This window comes from Macrobrachium nipponense, chromosome 20 (assembly GCF_015104395.2).
Source record: "Macrobrachium nipponense isolate FS-2020 chromosome 20, ASM1510439v2, whole genome shotgun sequence".
NCBI classification, from domain to species: Eukaryota; Metazoa; Arthropoda; class Malacostraca; order Decapoda; family Palaemonidae; genus Macrobrachium; species Macrobrachium nipponense.
Window position 1 is genome coordinate 60998745 of NC_061089.1, and position 19033 is coordinate 61017777.

A 19033-nucleotide genomic window follows, 5' to 3' on the forward strand; every position below is an offset into this window, starting at 1 on the left:
AATTGCTGATTTCTTGCTATTCCTGAGAGTAAAAATCTCATCTAGCCGTATCCACAATAAAGGGATACAGGAGTATGCTCTCGGCTGTATTCAGGAACAGAGGTTTTAGATCTGGCAAATAACAAAGATCTCCACGATCTCATAAGATCTTTTTGAGACTTCAAAGTCTAAGGAACCAGTACCTCCGAACTGGAAACTTGGACGTAGTCCTCAAATATCTGTCTTCGGATAGATTCGAGCCTCCGCATCTGGCATCTTTATTTAGACATAACTAGAAAATCCTATTTCTTTATCGTTAGCGACGGCAAAAAGAATTAGTGAGTTACAAGCTCTGCAGGATAAAGTAGGATTCAAGGGAGACTCGGCGATTTGCTCGTTTAAGACCCTGTTTTTTAGCGAAAAACGAGAATCCACGAATCCCTGGCCTAGGTCATTCGAAGTCAAAGGAATGTCTAGTCTCGTAGGCAGGGAAGCCAGAGAGGGTCTCTATGCCCTGTTAGAGCTCTGAAGTTCTATCTTCAGAGGAAGCGTCAGTTGGGAGGCTCTAGACAAGGTCTTTGTGTGCGCGGTAAAAGACCCCACAAGACTGATGTCAAAGAATGCTCTAGCGTTCTTTGTAAGAAACGTCATTACGGACGCTCATAAGGTCTGTCCTGACGAACAATTACAACTACTGAGGGTAAAAAGCTCATGAAGTAAGAGCGGTTGCGACGTCTCTCTCGTTTTTATAAGAATATGTCGCTTAAAAAACATTATAGATACGACATATTGGAGATGCAACTCAGTATTTGCATCTCATTACTTGAAAGACGTGCGTGTGACGTATGAGAAGTGCTTTTCTCTAGGTCCTATCGTATCGGCAGATACGATTCTGGGTACGGGAGCCGACACCAATCCTTAAAATGTATATACGGTTCTTCTGTTTGGATATGGTCGAGAATCTCTTCGAACAATGGAGGATTCAGGCTCGCACGGGCGGCCGTCTATGTTGTTCATAGAGAATTCTCGTCATATCCAATTAGTTTGAGTATAAATTTTTTTTGAAAAAATTATGTATGTGTGCGTAGTGGTTTTGAGTTACGGTTGTTGTGACGAGTTCGGGGATAACTCGTAACAATCCTTAGTTCTAACACATGGTTAGGATCAGGTGGTCGGGATTGGTTGTGTGCTCCTTCATAACGGTGTATTGTCATATAAGTGATCAGCACCCATTGACAAAGTCCTTTTCAGGCTCTGCTGAGTAAGTGGGTAAGGACCCCATCGGCAGACCCACAAGAACTCTTGGCCATAGATCACCATATCTCGCTAAAGGTTTCTTGAGGTGATGCAGACTACTGGGCAAACACCACCAAGTCTACCACCTATCAGGTAGGAACCAAGGTTTTATTTATACCCTACAACATATGTTGTTTTACCTGTCTATTCCATATAGTAGCTGTCTCTTACCCTCCACGAAGGGTGCCAATCAGCTATGTATATATCTGACAGGTAAGTTGATTGTATGAAAATGATATTTGTTATGTTACAATAAAGTTTCATACATACTTACTGGCAGATATATACAATTAAAGGCCCCCACCCAGCCTCCCCGCAGGAGACAGTGGAAGAGAGAAAATATGATAGAAAACGGGGATGGTTCCTAGTACCTGCCACCCAGGGCAGGCCGGTAGATCACCTGACCTACCTGTAGGCGAGATGGCGCGAAATTTGTAATTTCTGTCGGGGACGACGGAGTCTTAGCTATGTATAATATCTGCCAGGTAAGTATGTATGAAACTTTATTGTAACATAACAATATCATGTTTGTTAGTTACGTAAAATACAAATTGATTAAAGATTTGTCATGTTTAAACAAATGCAAAGCATAACTTAGTAGATCTTGTTATAGTATTTCCTACGGCAGATTATTCTAATTTTCTTTGAATAGATGATAACTTGCAGTTTCATGCAGGTGAAGACTATCTTATCTGCTTATTATCAGGTAGGTTTTAATCCCAAGTGATATTTTTTCAAGGCCTTCTTCATACAAATGTTGTTTTTTATATTGCAATTAACTGGAGTGTGATTTGTTCCTGTAGTGCCCTTGTTTTTCCTTTTCTATATTTTCTTTGACAGTCAGATGCCATAGTCTTGGTGCTGCCATTATGTCAATGCATTGAATTCCATGTTTTCCCTCCCTTATAACTGTAGTGCTATCATCATAAAACTCATTTTTTCTCCAGTATAATGTATTTAGGAAGGGGGAAAACACATTGCAGTAGAAGGGCCAGCCTTAGAAGAGCCAAAAACTTTATTTTATCTTGGTGTCCTAATGGTCTGTGAAGCAAGTATGTATTATTAAGAGGATAGTGGGTAAAATAAGCAAACAGCCTAGATGAAGTGGAAAGATATTTCTTGACTTAAGGTATAGTTCCTTGTTGGACGAGTGGTTTTTGCACTCGGCTATCAATCTGGTGGTCAGAAGTTTGATTTTGGCTCGGCCAACGTAGAATCAGAGGAATTTATTTCTAGTGATACAATTCATTTCTCGATATAATGTGGTTCGGATTCCACAATAAACTTTAGGTCCCATTGCTAGGTGAACAGATGATTCTTAGCCACGTAAAAATATCTAATCCTTTGGGCCACCCCCAGGAAAGCTGTTAATTAGCTCACTGGTGTGATAAAACTGAGATATACTTAACTTTTCTTAACCTCTTGTAAATAGAATCCCACTAGTAAAAAGCCAAAATTTATCATACATCTATGGAGCTGGGACATAGAGAGTGAACAGTTTGAAAAGGTTCTGTTGGAGTGAAAGATCAAAATGATTTAGGTTAAGAACATTTAGTCAGAGTAGGAATGGGTATAGCATGGTGAAGACTAGTAGAAAGGTTCAGAAAATCACATAGATCTAAATTTAGACCAAATGGGAACTTCAGCCTTTTAAAGTGTCTGACCCCTGAAAGTGAAAATGTAGTCTGACATGTAAGTTGAGACCAAATGAGAACTTCAGCACTTCAAAGTGCCCAACCCCTTAAAGGGAAAATATAGTTGGAAATGTAAATTGAGACCAAATGGGAACGTCAGCACTTTGAAGTACCCAACCCCTTGAAGAGAAAATGTAGTCTGACATATGGTAAAAATGTTAATAAGATGGTGGTTGGTGCTTTTATGTCATATTTTGGATTCTACTGTGTCTTTAGCAAGATGTCTCAGCAGAACAAAGAAGCTGCTTTAGCTGTAATTTTCTTTTTTGACATTGATACTCATCAAGTGTGTTTGAAGTTGTAGAGATAAGACTATATAACAGAACTTGGTATATTAACTGTATTGTATATTCAGTTCTTGATTTGTGGTCAGGTAATTGAATGTGAGTGGAGGTAGAAGCTATAATAAGTGGTCAGATTGAAAGGTTATATTTGGGTATGAGAAGTAAGATTCCTTTATTCATAAGACAACTTGATTATAAGTCCCTTGTTTCCCCATCTCATTTTCTTCCTCTCCTCCTCCTACTCAGTCCTCTTATATCATATTGTTGGACCAGTCTCCTCTTAAGATACAAACATGATAAACAAAAAGGGGGTCTTCTCTATAAGACTAAGTAAGAGCTAAGTAGTTTGTTATTTTTTGCTTCTGCCATATATAATGCTGCTCTTCAGCTTGACCTTTTAAACTTTGTCTTTTCTTTCCCTGTCCTGCTACTCCCCAGCTCATTGTGAAGACCACTTTCATAATGACACAGTATATTACAGAGACAAGTACTTCATTTCCACTGTATGCATTTTTCCACTTGTTCTTCCTGCCACTGACAGCCTTCCCATGAAGTGAGTTAGTGCCATCAGTGCACATCGCATGGTGCACTGTAGGCATTACTTAAGGGTCTTTGCAGCATTCCTTTGGCTCCTAGTTGCAACCCCTTTCATTCCTATTACTGTACCTCCATTCATATTTTCTTTTCATCAATCTAACTTCCCACCCTCTCAAACAATTGTTTCATACAATGAACTTACCTGTCAGATATATACATAGCTAAGACTCCGTCGTCCCCGACAGAAATTCAAATTTCGCGCCACTCGCTACCGGTAGGTCAGGTGATCTACCTGCCTGCCCTGGGCGGCAGGACTAGGAACCATTCCTGTTTTCTATCATATTTTCTCTGTCGCCGGTGGTATCAACATTGTTGTTACTACCTCCTGACTGGAATTCGCTTTTCAAGACTTTATTGATCATCTTTATTGGATTTCTTGGTGACGTACTGGATCGTTTTGTTTTGGCATTCGCTACTGTGGACTGGATTTGGACTTGCTTTTGATTTTTCTAATAGAATGTCTGATTCAAGTGTTAGTGTGAGAGTGTGTGTGAATGTAGGCTGCAAGGTGAGGATACCGAAGACTTCGGTTGATCCTCACACTGTATGTCGTAAATGTAGGGGGTTTGACTGTTCTTTGGCTAACACCTGTATTGAGTGTGAAAAGTTGGATGCTAATGAATGGAAGACTCTAACTTCTTACTTGAAGAAGTTAGAGAGGGATAGGATTAGACGGGCTGCACAAAAGAGTGTGAGTACAAGGCCTATTGAGCCTTTTTCTGAGTCTAACTCTCCTTTTGTTAATGAATATGATTCTCCCTATGTATCTGAATCCTCACAGGCTTTGCATTCGGATTCGGCTTCTGAAATCGCCAATCTGAAGGCTACTCTTCGTAAAATGAAGACAAAGATGGCGGCCATGCAAGGTAAGGCTAGTGATTGTGATTTACTAAGTGAAGTGAGTGTTCCCAGTGTTGTGGAGGGGCGTCTGACCGTCCCTGCGATGCTCCCAGGCCTAGACCTCTTCCAAACTCACATACCCAGAGGCAGTTAGGAAAGTCGAAAGTCGTACGGAGGTTGTGGGGAATCCCCAACGGTCAGGCGTCCCTTCAGCAGGTTCTGTTCGTTACAGTCTGCTCAGGACCGCTTCTATAGAAGCGTCCTACGAGATTGTTTCTCGTCGTCCGGTTCTCCTTCACCTAAACGAGGGTGGAAGGACTCGGATCTTTCTAGGCCACTGAAAAGGCATTGGAAAGAGCGCGCGTTCGACTCGAGCCCGGAACGCTTCTCGGAGGAAGCTCCTTCTTCTATCAAGAAGGCTAAGCTGGTTTCGACGCCTCCTAGAGCAGTATTTGAGGATCGCACTCCTTCGAGTTCTCCTGCTTCTTCTATTGAAGAGGACGCTGGGGTGGCTTCCAAGAGGATATTGCTTGCAGTTCAAGAGCAGATTGCCTCTTTGGTTGGAGTTCTTTCGAGGGATCCCCCTCGCAAGAAGGACGTTAGACTTCCTATAAGAAGTCCTCGTCTTCTTTTCCACCAGCCAGACGTGAAGCGTCCGCCAGACATGGGACGTCTTCAGGCGCGAAGAGTCTTACAAACGTCAGGATCTATCCGAGCGAGTTGCTCTAGATCAGGATACGCTCAGGCCTGAGGCGCCAGCCAGGCGCGAGGCGCCAGTTAGGCGTGAGGATTCAGCCAAGCGCGAGGCGCCAGCCAAGCGCGAGGCGCCAGCCAGGCGCGAGGAGTCAACATTGCGTGAGGCGCCAGACAAGCGCGAGACGTCAGCCAGGCGCGAGATGCCAGCCAGGCTACACGCTCCAGCCAACGCGTGAAGCGCCAGCCAAGCGCGAGGCGCAAGACAAGCGCGAGGCGCCAGACAAGCGCGAGGCGCCAGCCAAGCGCGAGGAGCTGTTCAGGCGCGAGAAGTCAAGCAGACGCGAGACTTCTTTTAGACGTGAGAGAGAGTCGGTTCACTCTATGAGCCCCTCTCCTAGTAGGAGTTTGTCACCAGTAGAGAGAGAACGGGATGAAGATCCTCTCGTTTTTCAGGCCGATTCTCCACAAGGTGTAGAAGGAGATTCGGAAGAAGAGGGTGACGGTAGAGAAGGAGTCTCGAACTATAAAGTTCTGACTGACCTTCTTTTACGGGAATACGGAGATTCTTTAACTCCTGCCGCTCCTCCTTCGCCTCGATCACTGTTTTCGAGTGCGATTGTGCCTAAGTCTTCGTCGGTCTTGAAGATGAGACCTACGATCTCTATGAAGAGAGCGCTTCAGTCCTTAGACAAATGGATGTTGTCTAAGAAGGATCTGGGCAGGACCACCTTCTGTATGCCTCCAGCCATACTTTCTGGCAAGAGAGGTTTCTGGTACCGAACTGGGGAGAACATGGGCCTTTCTCTCCAGCGGCAGCCGAAGCGGACTTTTCACCTTGGTTTGACTCGTCAAGGAGACACGCTTTGAATGGAGCTCGCGTGTCTTGGGCGATTTCGGAGACGGATCATCTCCTCAAGGGACTCTTCCATATTTTGGAAGTGTTTAATTTCCTAGACTGATCCCTTGGGGTGATGTCTAAGAAAGCTCATGACTCGGATGGTCTTGACCCCGAAGTCATTCTGAGTATTCTTGCTTGTATTGACAAGGCGGTACAAGACGGATCGGGAGAAATCTCCTCTCTTTTCGGAGCAGTACTCCTTAAGAAGAGGAGTATTTTTAGTTCCTTCCTAACCAAGGCGGTTTTCTCCCTCACAGAGAGCAGCCCTGGTTTTCGCTCCCATGTCTGACTTCCTGTTTCCTTCTCAGTTAGTGAAGGACATTTCTCGATCACTGACTGAGAAGGCGACTCAGGATCTTCTCCTGCAAACTGCAAGGAAGAAGAGACCACTTGTTTCAGTTGACAAGAAAGGACCGACTTCTACGGTTCAGCCCTTTCGAGGAGGGCCTCTCTCCAGAGCTACCTCTAAGAGAAGAGGTCTTGAGAGGAGAGGAATAAGGCTCCTTCCCGTCCCTTTAAGAAAGGGAAGTGAGACAGACAGCCTCCAAACACCAGTGGGGGCCAGGCTTCTCAAATTTGCAGACGCCTGGTCACTCATAAACTCAGACGCCTCTTCCATGTCCATAATCAGGAAGGGATATCTTATCCCCTTCCAAGACAGTCTCCCACTAACGACCATTCGCGGAACTGTCAGCCAGATACAGGGACCCTGTACTGAGGGATACTCTTCGTCTGATGGTGAATCAAATGTGGGACAAAAGAGCTATAGAACTGGTTCTAGAGCAAAACTCTCCGGGGTTTTACAATCGGCTTTTCCTGGTTGCGAAAGCCTCGGGGGGCTGGAGACCAGTTCTAGATGTCAGCGCTCTGAACAAGTTCGTTCGAAAGGAGAAGTTCTCTATGGAGACTTCGGCCTCAGTCCTTGCGGCGTTACGTCAAGGAGATTGGATGGTGTCGCTGGATCTCCAGGACGCCATTTTCATGTCCCGATTCACCCTTCGTCGAAGAAGTACCATCCGTTTCATGACGGGGGGAAAGGATCTTTCAGTTCAGGGCCTTGTGTTTCGGCCTGTCCACAGCTCCTCAGGTCTTCACAAACCTGATGAGGAATGTGGCGAGGTTTTCTTCACCTCAAAGGCGTCAACATCTCTCTATATTTGGACGATTGGCTCATCAGGGCCAGAACAGAGAGACAGTGTTTGGAGGACCTTTCTTTGACCCTAGACCTGATAAAGGCATTGGGACTACTCGTGAACCTCGAGAAGTCACAGCTGATTCCCAGACAGAACTTGGTCTATCTGGGGATTCAGATGGATTCTCGGGGTTTTCGAGTATTTCCTTCGCAAGAGAGAATCGTGAGAGGCTTGGAAAAAGTCTCTCTCTTCTTAGGGAAAGAACGGACTTCGGCGAGGGAATGGTTAAGCCTGCTAGGCACCTTTCCTCGCTCGAACAGTTCTTTCCTCTAGGAAGACTACATCTTCGCCCTCTTCAGTTTTTCCTAAGGAGATCTTGGAACTGGAAGACGGGACTTCTCTCCGACAGTTTTCTCCTTCCAATGGAGATGAAACCACACCTGCAATGGTGGTTGTCCCCTCTAAAAGAGAACAAGGGAATTTCTCTGGAAGTTCCGAACCCCAAGCCGAGTGTTGTATTCCGGACGCATCGGAGAAGGGTTGGGGAGAGCAACACTAGGACCGAGAGAAGTGTCAGGCACCTGGAAGGCAGCACAGGTGTCCTGGCACATAATTGCAAAGAACTTCTAGCAGTTCACTTGGCGCTAAAGTTCTTCGAACCCTTTGTGACGAACAGTGTGGTCCAAGTGAATGTTGGACAACACTACAGCCCTGTCCTACATTCGGAAGCAAGGAGGAACGCACTCAGTGTCGCTTTACGAGATAGCAAGAGATCTGCTAATTTGGGCCTCACAAAGAAACATCTCCCTCCTGACAAGATTTGTTCAGGGGATGAGAAACGTCAGGGCGGACAGACTGAGCAGGAGAAGCCAGGTGCTTCACACAGAATGGACTCTTCACTCAGCAGTGTGTCAGTAGTCTTTGGGATCTTTGGGGCACTCCTCACGTAGATCTGTTCGCCACATTCCTTTCCAAAAGGCTGGAAGTCTTTTGTTCAGTGGTGGAAGACCCAAGAGCTCTCGTGGTCGACGCCTTCCTGCTGGACTGGTCTCATGTGGACGTGTACGCTTTCCCCCCTTTCAAAATCCTGGACAAGTGTTGAGAATTAAAGTCGTAGAGTCCTCCAACGGGACAAGGATGACCCTGATAGCCCCGTTTTGGCCAGCACAAGATTGGTTTGCAGAGGTACTGGAGTGGACAGTAGACTTCCCAAGATCCCTTCCAAAAAGGATGGATCTTCTCAGACAGCCACACTTCGAGAGGTTTCATCAAAACCTCCCCGCTCTCGCTCTGACTGCCTTTCGACTATCGAAAGACTTGTCAGAGCGAGGGGGTTTTCTCGCGAAGCTGCAAGCGCTATCGCTAGAGCCCGCAGAGCTTCCACTAGACGAGTCTATCAGTCGAAGTGGGAGGTATTCAGAAGGTGGTGTAAGTCTAAGAAGTTGTCCTCCTCCAGTACCTCTATAACCGAAATCGCCGATTTCCTTTTGTTCTTGAGAGAGGTCTCTCATTTGTCTGTATCGACGATCAAAGGATACAGGAGCATGCTGTCGGCAGTATTTAGAAACAGAGGCCTAGACATTGCTGAGAATAAAGATCTGCACGACTTGATTAGATCGTTTGAAACGACAAAATCGAAGGAACTAACTCCACCCAGCTGGAACCTGGACGTAGTTCTCAAGTTCCTTTCGTCTGACAGATTTGAGCCTCCCCACGTAGCTTCGTTCAGGGATATAACAAGAAAATGCTTGTTTCTCCTATCTTTGGCGACAGCCAAAAGAGTTGGCGAACTTCATGCCCTAGAAGATGAAGTCGGCTTTAACAAAGACTCGGCCTTTTGCTCGTTTAGAACTCTTTTTCTAGCGAAGAATGAAATCCATCGAATCCCTGGCCCAAGAGATTCGAGATCAAAGGCTTATCGAGTCTAGTAGGGAGAGAAACAGAGAGGTCTCTTTGCCCGGTAAGAGCCTTGAAGTTCTTCTTACAAAGAAAGAAACAAATGGGAGGCTCTAGACAAAGTCTTTGGTGTTCGATTAAGGACCCCACAAGAATCATGTCTAAGAACGCATTAGCTTTCTTCATTAGGAGCGTCATTACGGATGCTCACAAGAGTTCTGTCCTGACGACTCTTTTCCGCTTTAAGAGTAAAAGCCCATGAAGTTAGAGCAGTGGCGACGTCTCTCTCTTTTCAGAAGAATATGTCATTAAAGAAAATCATTGACACGACATATTGGAGGTGCAATTCAGTTTTTTGCATCTCACTATCTTAAAGACGTTCGCGTGACCTACGAGAAATGTTTTTCTCTGGGACCTTTTGTATCGGCGGATACAATACTGGGTACGGGAGCAAACACCAATCTTAAATTTGTACATACCTTCTACTAGATATGTTCTAGATTTCTGCTGACAAAGAGGGCTCGGTGCTGCACTGGCGGCCAGTCACTGTTGTTCAGTAAGGAACTCGTGTGATATCTTTTAGGGGAGTATTAAAATTTAAAAATTTTTTTTTTTTTTTTTTGAGAATTTTTGTATAAAATGAGTTTTTCGTTTCGAGTTATGGGTTGTTTGTTATGAGTTCGGGGATAACTCAGAGCAATTCTATATACTAACATGGTGGTTAGGATCAGGTGGTCGGGATTGGTTATGCTCCTTCACAAGGTGTGTTGTCATAGAAGTGGTCCAGTACCCATTGACAAAGTCCTTTTAGGCTCTGCCGAGTAAGCGGTTCTTATACCCATCGACAGACCCACAAGAACTCTAGCCATAGATCTAATATCTCGCTAAAGTCTTGAGGTGATGCAGACTACCGGGCTACAGCCACGAAGTCTACCACCTATCAGGTAGGAACCAAGGTTTTTTCTTTTATACCTACAACATATGTTGTTTACCTGTCTATTCCATATTAGCTGTCTCTGACCCTCCACCAAAGGGTGCCAATCAGCTATGTATATTCTGACAGGTAAGTTCATTGTATGAAAATGATATTGTTATAATACAATAAACGTTTCATACATACTTACCTGGCAGATATATACGATTAATGGCCCACCCAGCCTCCCCGCAGGAGACAGGTGGAAGAGAGAAAATATGATAGAAAACGGGAATGGTTCCTAGTCCTGCCGCCCAGGGCAGGCAGGTAGATCACCTGACCTACCGGTAGCAGAGTGGCGCGAAATTTGAATTTCTGTCGTTGGGGACGACGGAGTCTTAGCTATGTATATATCTGCCAGGTAAGTATGTATGAAACTTTATTGTATTATAACAATATCATTTTCATAGATCAACTGTGAGGTTTTCCTCCTGTTACACCTTTCAAACCTTCACTGTCAATTTTCTTTTCAGTGCTGAATGACTTCCTAGGTCCCAGCGCTTTGCCTTGGGCCTAAATTCCATATTCTGACAGCCTTTTACCATCCTTTCCTAGGGTGAAATGTTTAGTGGAGAGCATCAGGTGAGATGAGTGCTCTTCACATGTTAATTAAAGGATGTCGTTTCTCAGCCTTCTCTCGTTGCTATGTCTAGGCACTTGTGACCTTTGGTGTACTACATCTTCCACCAAGAAATATGTATTGTCTGCCCCTTTTAACATTTAACAGTAAGAAAGTTAGGGAAAAGAGCCTTTCTATTTAATTTACATGTGACAATTGTATTTTGGAGATGGATGGTTACATGACCATCTAATAAAGTAATGTACTCTTTTCATTATGGTCTCATAAGTCACCCTAGTGGATGTTAAATAAGTTATTTGAATGGAATTTTTTTAAAACAAGCAATTATGTATTTATATTTTCTAGAACATAAATAATTCTCTTAATGGAAGTTGCTCCTTATCCCCAACCCTAATGAACAGCAAAGGTATGTCCAATCCCACGTAAAGGATGGCATATATATGTGTACCAAGAACCTATGTGATATCTGCTTAAATCTAAAAGTATTTTACCTTTCAATTATCAGTGTAAAAGTTTGTGCAAGCAGTGATATTGACTGAATTATATTTTTCGAAAAAAAATTTCAACAAAGCTTTACACAGAAAAAATAAAATTTTCAGTATCCTATGAGCCTTTTTGTGACTAGATCTCCTTGGCTAGTGCACCATATCCATCTTGTGTGAGGACCTAAATGAAAGCATGATGAGAACTCTCCTCTGTTGGGACACAGTCACAGGAGAAAATTCCCTTGGTAAAACCCTTCATTAAGGACATGAGGAAAGGAATCACAGTAAAATACGTGCTATACACCTTAAAAAAATATCATATAATTTTTATCTTTTATTGTGAGAAACAGAGAAACATGATAGAATGCTAGTGCCCAGATGAAGGGGATAAATATCTTAGTTCATGAGCCTTTAGCAGGTTGAAAAATGTTAGTATTTTCATATTTTCTTGTATACATAATTTCAAGTTTACACAAGAATTTTATGACCTTAAATTTTGATAATTTTAATAATGTATTTGTGTATGTTTTAAGGTAAGAAAATCATAGTGGAAAATATTATTTCTATTTTCTATAAATTTTTGAAATGTTTCTTATGAATTATTGTTACGATGCCAGTACATACACGGGAATCAGCCACTTATCTCTCTCCCAATCCTTTACTTATCCTAATTGATCTCATGGCTTGGTTACTTTTGTCTTCAGTAAGTATAAATGTATCTTATTCACTTCTAAGTTGTCTTGCCAATACATATTTGTTATGAATTATACTTTATGTAAGCTTTTGTATAGTCAGGGAGTAAATTATTGCTTATTTATGTGAGCTTAGGAAAAATTATTCAATGCTAAATTCAGGATAAATTACATGTTACAAGTTCCAGGAACCAGGATCTTTGTTGTACTGTACTGTTTAAAAAGTTGGATGTTAATTTTGAATTGTATCAACATGGAATCTGAACTTGAGACATACCAGCCTTTTTAGTTGGCAAACTTTTTATATTTTCTTGTCACAACTCGTGAATACTGCATCATGAATATGTGGTGCTTCTTATCCTTTTGTTTGCTCTAGAATGACCTCTAAATTTACCCTTCCCTCAGTGTATTTTTTATTTCAAGTGAATTAAAAAGATATGGAGATTGTTTAGGTACAATACTAATGATGTTTCCTGCCTGTGTATTGTATACAAGCCCATATTTTACACAAGTTTGACCCCTTACCCAACAGTAAGTCATATTTAATTGACATTGTCAAACTGGCATTTTTCTTTTCTTTCTTTCTTTCTTTCTTCTGACACTGCCTCACCAGTTGTATCAAAAGTTGGAATTATATACTATACGTACTACTTATAAACTTGACACTTTAGAGGGAGATGATCATTTAAATATGACCTTGATTTTGTTTTTAGAGTTTTGAAGTCTTAAATTTTGTACTGGCTTTGAACTGCAGTAATGTTCAGGCATAAGAAATATACAGGATATGGTAATGATATAATCAAGGAAGGCTTTATTTAGGAATCTCAAACAAATATTTTGAGTGTTTATTCTGGATATTTGAGCATACATATTGTTTCATTTCTTACTCCCGCTGATTAATACTCTTGTAAATATATCATAATGAGCTTGAAATCCTTGTTCATTTCCCAGTATATGAGCCTTAATGCTTTAAATGGCATTCAAGTGCTCAGCTTGCAAAACTTTTGATTTTTTAAAATATTTTAGTTCTGTATTCTAACTGCTTTATTGAACATGCATTTTCTTATTTCATTTATGAAGTGTAACTTTAATGTACAAAATTTCTACTCCTGAGTTTTCTCATGAAGTGATTAATTGTGGCTGCATGGGTGCTTTGTTAAAGGTGGGTCTTCTATGAACCATGCTTGTAATTGGTAAATAAACTGTAAAAGCAGTCTTTGATTTGGAAGCTCACAGATTCACATCCAAACTTGATAGTAGTCAGTTGGTTATGATATTAAAAATATCTTCATTGAAGATTGTTCTCATTTTTCTTTTAGCTTTAAAGTTTCCTGTGTTACAGGTGAGTGTAACAGGAATGTCATTCCTTCGGGGATCTGCCAACTATGTCTGGTGTACAACATCTGTCCTGGGGAAGGGAGCCACTGGAGCAGTTTTCCAGGGTGTCAACCGAGTAAGATCTAGAATCTTTTTTTTTTTTCATATAATTTCATTTAATTTTAGTAGTTTAGAGTAATGGTAGCATAGTTATAGATACCTAAAAGATTATATTATGATATTTTCAGCAACTTAATACCATTACACTATTCAGAGTATTATTATTATTAACCCTTTATGACTCCAGTTACATCACTGATACTGACCTTTTATCAGCCATCAGAAATCCTATGACAAAATGACATCATTGGCCAAAATTTTTGGCAAACTTCGTGTTATGTTGTCCCTTTGTTGGTTTCTTTTTTAACATGTTATGGTAAATTACAGGTAATCAGCTTCAAAAGGGCAACAAAACCAGCTTTATGTCATGAAAAATACTGTAACAGCAAGCAGTATAAGAAAAGCATTTCTGTATTCATAATTGTTCACTTTCATTTGCCACACAATATTAGGACCCCTCCCTCTCATCTCAAAAAGTTCAATGTTAGTCACCCAATGTACAGCATTTCAGAAAGTAGATGGTCTTTGTTATAGAAAGTGCAATACAAATTACTTTCACTGCATCATTTAAGATATTTTTACCTGTAATGGCCAATATAGTATAGCAAACGTTGTTTTATTTTTGTTACTACATATTACCCTGTTGCTAGTTCCACACTGGACGATTGGGTAGCAGGCTCAGAGGAATTTATTTCTGGAGATCAGAAATTCATTTCTCTATATAATGTGGTTTGGACCCGACAATAAGCTGTAGGTCCCATGTTTTAAGTAACCAATTGGTTCCTAGCCACATTAAAAAAAAAAAAAAAAAAAAAAAAAAAACTAATTCCTTCGGGCCAGCCCTAAGAAAACTGCTAATCAGCTCAGTTGTCTGGTTAAACTAAGATATACTTTACTTTTTTGTATATGTGATTTACCCAGTAGTCCTCGACGGCAGCCTAAATCCAAATTTCGCAGGTAGCGCTTTGATGGCTCAGTGTAGGTATACAGTGCCGTAGGGGGACGGCAATTCTAGTAGTAATGACTTAGCTAATCACATCATTCTGTTTTCTGCCACGCTCGACAAAACATCAAGTGCTTAGAGCAGCTTGTTCTTGTTTTCCAGTTATATCTCCAGATTTCGATAGTGTTGCATCCACTGGAACGCATTCACAGCCTTGGAGGAGGATGAGTCATGTCTTCTGTTATTTTGTTCAGATTAACATTTATTTTAGCCGGATGCTTGCAGTCTCTGGGAATAATAATGGTCTTATAATAGTTCTTGAATGGATCACTATTCAAGTAGATCAAATACTTTTGCATACACATTAGTCTCTGGATTCGCAGACTAATGCATCCACGGATTTCTCTCTGGAACATTTCACCTCAAATTTAGAACAAAAGGGGGTAAACTAAACCGGCTTTAAAAGGATGGAGGCAAAGCTCGCCCTCTCTTGAAGGCGGTAAGAAAATAACTAACGGGGTCACGAGTTAAAGAGGGGTATGTGGGTGGCTCCACATGTCTCGTGACCAAGCGCAGATGCCAATAGTCCCTTGTGTGCACTATTATTTTAAACTTTACCGGTTTCCAGCCGGCACTGAGTATTTATCCTAGTGTTAAGACCTCGGGTTTTAAGTAAGTTATACAAAAAATACATGTTAAAAAATGTTCATATTCATGTATATTTTTTGTGAGAAATATCCACAAATTCCTTTTTTTTATCAATTTCATCATAAAATGAACTTTGTTCATACGCGAACAAACCCTCCGTCTTAACAGTAGGATAATTTCTAGTGCCTAGCTGGATCCGGTAAAAAAGTAGATGAAAGCAAGGAATCTTGTGGTATCTGGCAACGCATGCATAGATCGAGTGAAGAGTGTCAAACGCCGAACATCTACACCAGTCTTTCTTTACTGCCTTGGGACAAGAGTTGGGTTTTTTCCTCTCTTGGCCTTTTTCCCGGTTTTTGCCCGTTTCGTTCCTTTAATGTGTTTGTGTGTGTTTTTACCTAATATTATGGCTGCTTCTGCTCCTTCTCGACGTCAGCGTTGGTGCCCCGGAATTCCTGGTTTCCCGTGTTCTCGTTTCTTGGCTTCGTCAGCGACGGACCCTCACAAACAGAAGAGTTATGCCCTGAACCAACCTTCGGAGTGACAAATGGTTCGTCAAGCAGTACGTTCCTGTTTGTTTACACGGCTAAAGACTTCTAACCTTTATTGCAACAGGAATCAGGGCACCATCCATACCCTAGGAAGTTACTGTAAAAACTCGTTTCTTCCTCTCCCTAAACGTGTGGTCTTCCATTTTGTATGGGCTTCATGTTTGAGACACACAGTGTTGTGGAGTGTCTGTTGGCCTTGTTGGGAGCAAAGCTAAGGATATAAGAACAGCCTCTTCCTCCTTGGTTTTCAGTAATTTCTTGCTCTTTAAGCCCTTTCTGCTATCGATCTACTGGAAGCATAAATGATCTTTGCTTATCATATTTTTCTTTTTTATGTAAGTTAAAAAAAAAAGATTGAAAGTTTTCAATACCTTGAGACCATTGTTAGTGACTGGCATGACATTGCAGAAGGAAGCATAGGATTTTCTCATATTATCTCTTCACCTTTTCAGTAAGGTGCTGCTGAGTTTGGAGAGCCAGGGGTTACAGTGCACCTAGAGCACCCACCACTCTCAGTGGATGGGTCATGATGTTTTTTCAGTGTAGGTGTCAGTGTTTTCTGGTTGTTTTATTTTGGTGCTGCACCCAGGGCAAGGGTGGGCACTTATCATACTTTGCTAGCCATAGGACCATTCCCCTCGCTGCAAAGTTCCCCTCAAGTAGGAGGCGATCCTTGGCTTAACTGCCACACTACTACGAGTTAAGGTGAGCACCAACCAGAGGTAGTGTTCATCTGCATAGCTCTCTTAATTGATAGGAACGACAAGCATTGTTTTTCCAATTCTAGCAACTTTTCTGTTTCAAATTCATTACATGATTAAATGCTTTGGAGTAGAATATGTCCATGATCCCACCTCCATTCAGTGTGACATTATGCATAAAACAGAATGACGTGATTGGCGAAGTTGTTCCTAGTACAGGCAGTCCCCGGGTTACGACGGGGGTTCCGTTCTTGAGACGCGTCGTAAGCCGAAAATCGTTGTAAGCCGGAACATCGTCAAAAATCCTAAGAAAACCTTACTTTTAATGCTTTGGGTGCATTGAAAACTATGTAAACTGCATTCTTATGGCATTTTTCATCAAAATAACCTTCAAATATTGATTATTTTGCTTTTTTGGTGTCATATTTCATCTCCCAGATGAGCGTTGTAGGCGTCGTAACCCTGGAACATGTGTCGTAACCCTGGAAATAACGTCTATTGACAAGCGTTGTAACCTCGGAACATCGTAAGCCGACACTGGTTGTAACCCGGGACCGACTGCCTAGTAGCTTGCCGTAGGGGGACCCCGGCACTGTATACCTACACTGAGCCCATCGAAGCGCTACCCACAAAATTTGAATTTAGGCTGCTGTCAAGTAGGAAACTCTTAAGTGATGTAATTACTGGGTAAGTAAATACAAAATCTAATTTTATTATAAAAATATTTTTTAGATTTTCTTGCTTTGCCTCATTGTCGTTATGTTAACAGCACACCGGTGAACCAGTTGCAGTTAAAACCTTCAACCAGTTGTCACACATGCGTCCACATGAAGTGCAGATGCGGGAATTTGAAGTTCTTAAAAAAGTGAATCATGAAAACATTGTTAAACTCCTTGCTATTGAAGAGGAGGTAAGTTTATTTGATTTAGTTCTGAGAAGGTTCTTTTGTGAATTTATGTCTGCTTTTTATAAAGTATATACTATACTACAAAAGAAATGTTGCTACATTACATTTTCAAGCTTTTTCCCCATTTTAATGTGTATGGATGAGTTTTTAGTACAATGTGCTTTCATTTTTTAATCTAAGGTAATCTACATTTTCAAGCATTTTCCTCATTGTAATGTGTATAGATTTATTTTTTTTAATACAATGTACTTTCAGCATTTATTAATGTAAGGTACTCTTTTACTGAATTTTCCTCTGCTTATGTGAGACTTACCAGTGGAGTTTAACCTTACTACGAGAAGAAGATTTGGAGTACTGAGCTAGGGTAAATGAAAGTGAAAGCTGCCTGAATTTCCTCTTCAGGGTTTCAGCTTCAGAAAAGCAGTTTTGCATTACAGTTTTAAATATACTAAGGAATATTTAATTCATTTATATTAAAAGGACACTAAATAGACAAATGAATGGATTAGTGTGTCTTTATATAGTCTATGGCTTGTGAGCATAGGTGAATTATTCTAACCTACATATACAGTGCTGTGTTTATGCAGTATGTGATATAAGAATTTATGATGTTAAAATTACAGCATTTGGTCAGTATATTTCAGGTAATTGAAATTCTCAGATTTAAAGAACAGAATTTATAGCAAAATTTATTCTTAACTAAGAAGGTCCAAGAAAGCTAGTACAGTCTTATACTTCCATAGGTAATGCTTACATTTGGGGAAACAGACTTACAGGTGATGTCTGACAAAAATTCCTTTCTAATTGTTAAAGATACTATTACGTATTGTCATTTTGTACATGCATTTGATGTTTTTATGGTGAGCACCTTTGGTGTATTTTTGTTGGGAAAAATTTTGACACATTACAAACTTGAACGATGTGATTGTCGGATAGCATGACACAGTATAATTTAATAAAGTATATGTAAGGCTAGTTTAATGTATTTTCCGTGTCCACATTCTTACTCTCTTTCTCAAAATAAAATCTCTATTGTGGGATGGGATAAGTGTTTATTGTAAAATGTGGTTTGCTGTACTATATCTTTTTATGCATGTTCATTGCGTGTGTATGTTAATGGCAGTTTGCGCATAAGAAAATGTAAACAAGTTTCATTAGGCTGGGAGTTTTCAGTAGGGAGGGATGGATAAACATGTCCATTGGTACATGAACTTTCCTGTCAGACATATAGTTAGCTTACGTCTCTGACGTCACGACAGAATTCAAAACTCGCGGCTAACGCGACAGGTAGGTCAGGTGATCTACCTTACCCGCCGCTGGGAGGCGGGTGTAAGAACCATCATACCTTTCTTGCCAGATTTTTTCTGTCGTCGGTGTCGACCACACCTGTTGTCGGTACCTCTTGACAGTTGGATTCTTTTCTCGTTTTCGCCCTGGATTGTTTCTACGGACTTTTGGTGAAGTACCCGATCTTTTGGCCTGGCATTCGCGATTTGTGGACAGTTATTGGACTTTTCTTTGGATTTTTCTTTGGATTTTTCTTGGATTCATGATGTCTGATGTTGATACTAAGAAAACTGCTATGTTTAGAGTTTGTTGTATGACTGAGTGTAAGGTGAGGCTACCGAAAGCTGCGGTAGACCCTCACACGGTATGTTTGAAGTGTAGAGGGAATGAATGCACCTTTAATAACCCTTGTACAATGAATGTGAAAAGCTGAATGAGGATGAATGGAAGTCTTTGTCTTCCTACTTGAGGAAGCTTGAAAAGGATAAAGTTAGGAAAGCTTCTTCCAGGAGCAGT

The 19033-nt window shown here is 41.2% G+C and overlaps 1 protein-coding gene across 7 annotated transcripts in view; it reads left to right on the forward strand.

The window, feature by feature from the left end:
• LOC135226510 (inhibitor of nuclear factor kappa-B kinase subunit epsilon-like) overlaps positions 1-19033 on the forward strand; it is a 282872-nt gene that overhangs the window by 78413 nt on the left and 185426 nt on the right. For all 7 annotated transcript variants that reach the window (XM_064266159.1, XM_064266133.1, XM_064266186.1 and 4 more), the window contains 2 exons: positions 13386-13496; positions 17093-17233. In XM_064266159.1, the coding sequence (XP_064122229.1) occupies positions 13401-13496; positions 17093-17233 (237 nt within the window). In that variant the 5' untranslated portion in view covers positions 13386-13400. The remainder of the gene's footprint in view (positions 1-13385; positions 13497-17092; positions 17234-19033) is intronic.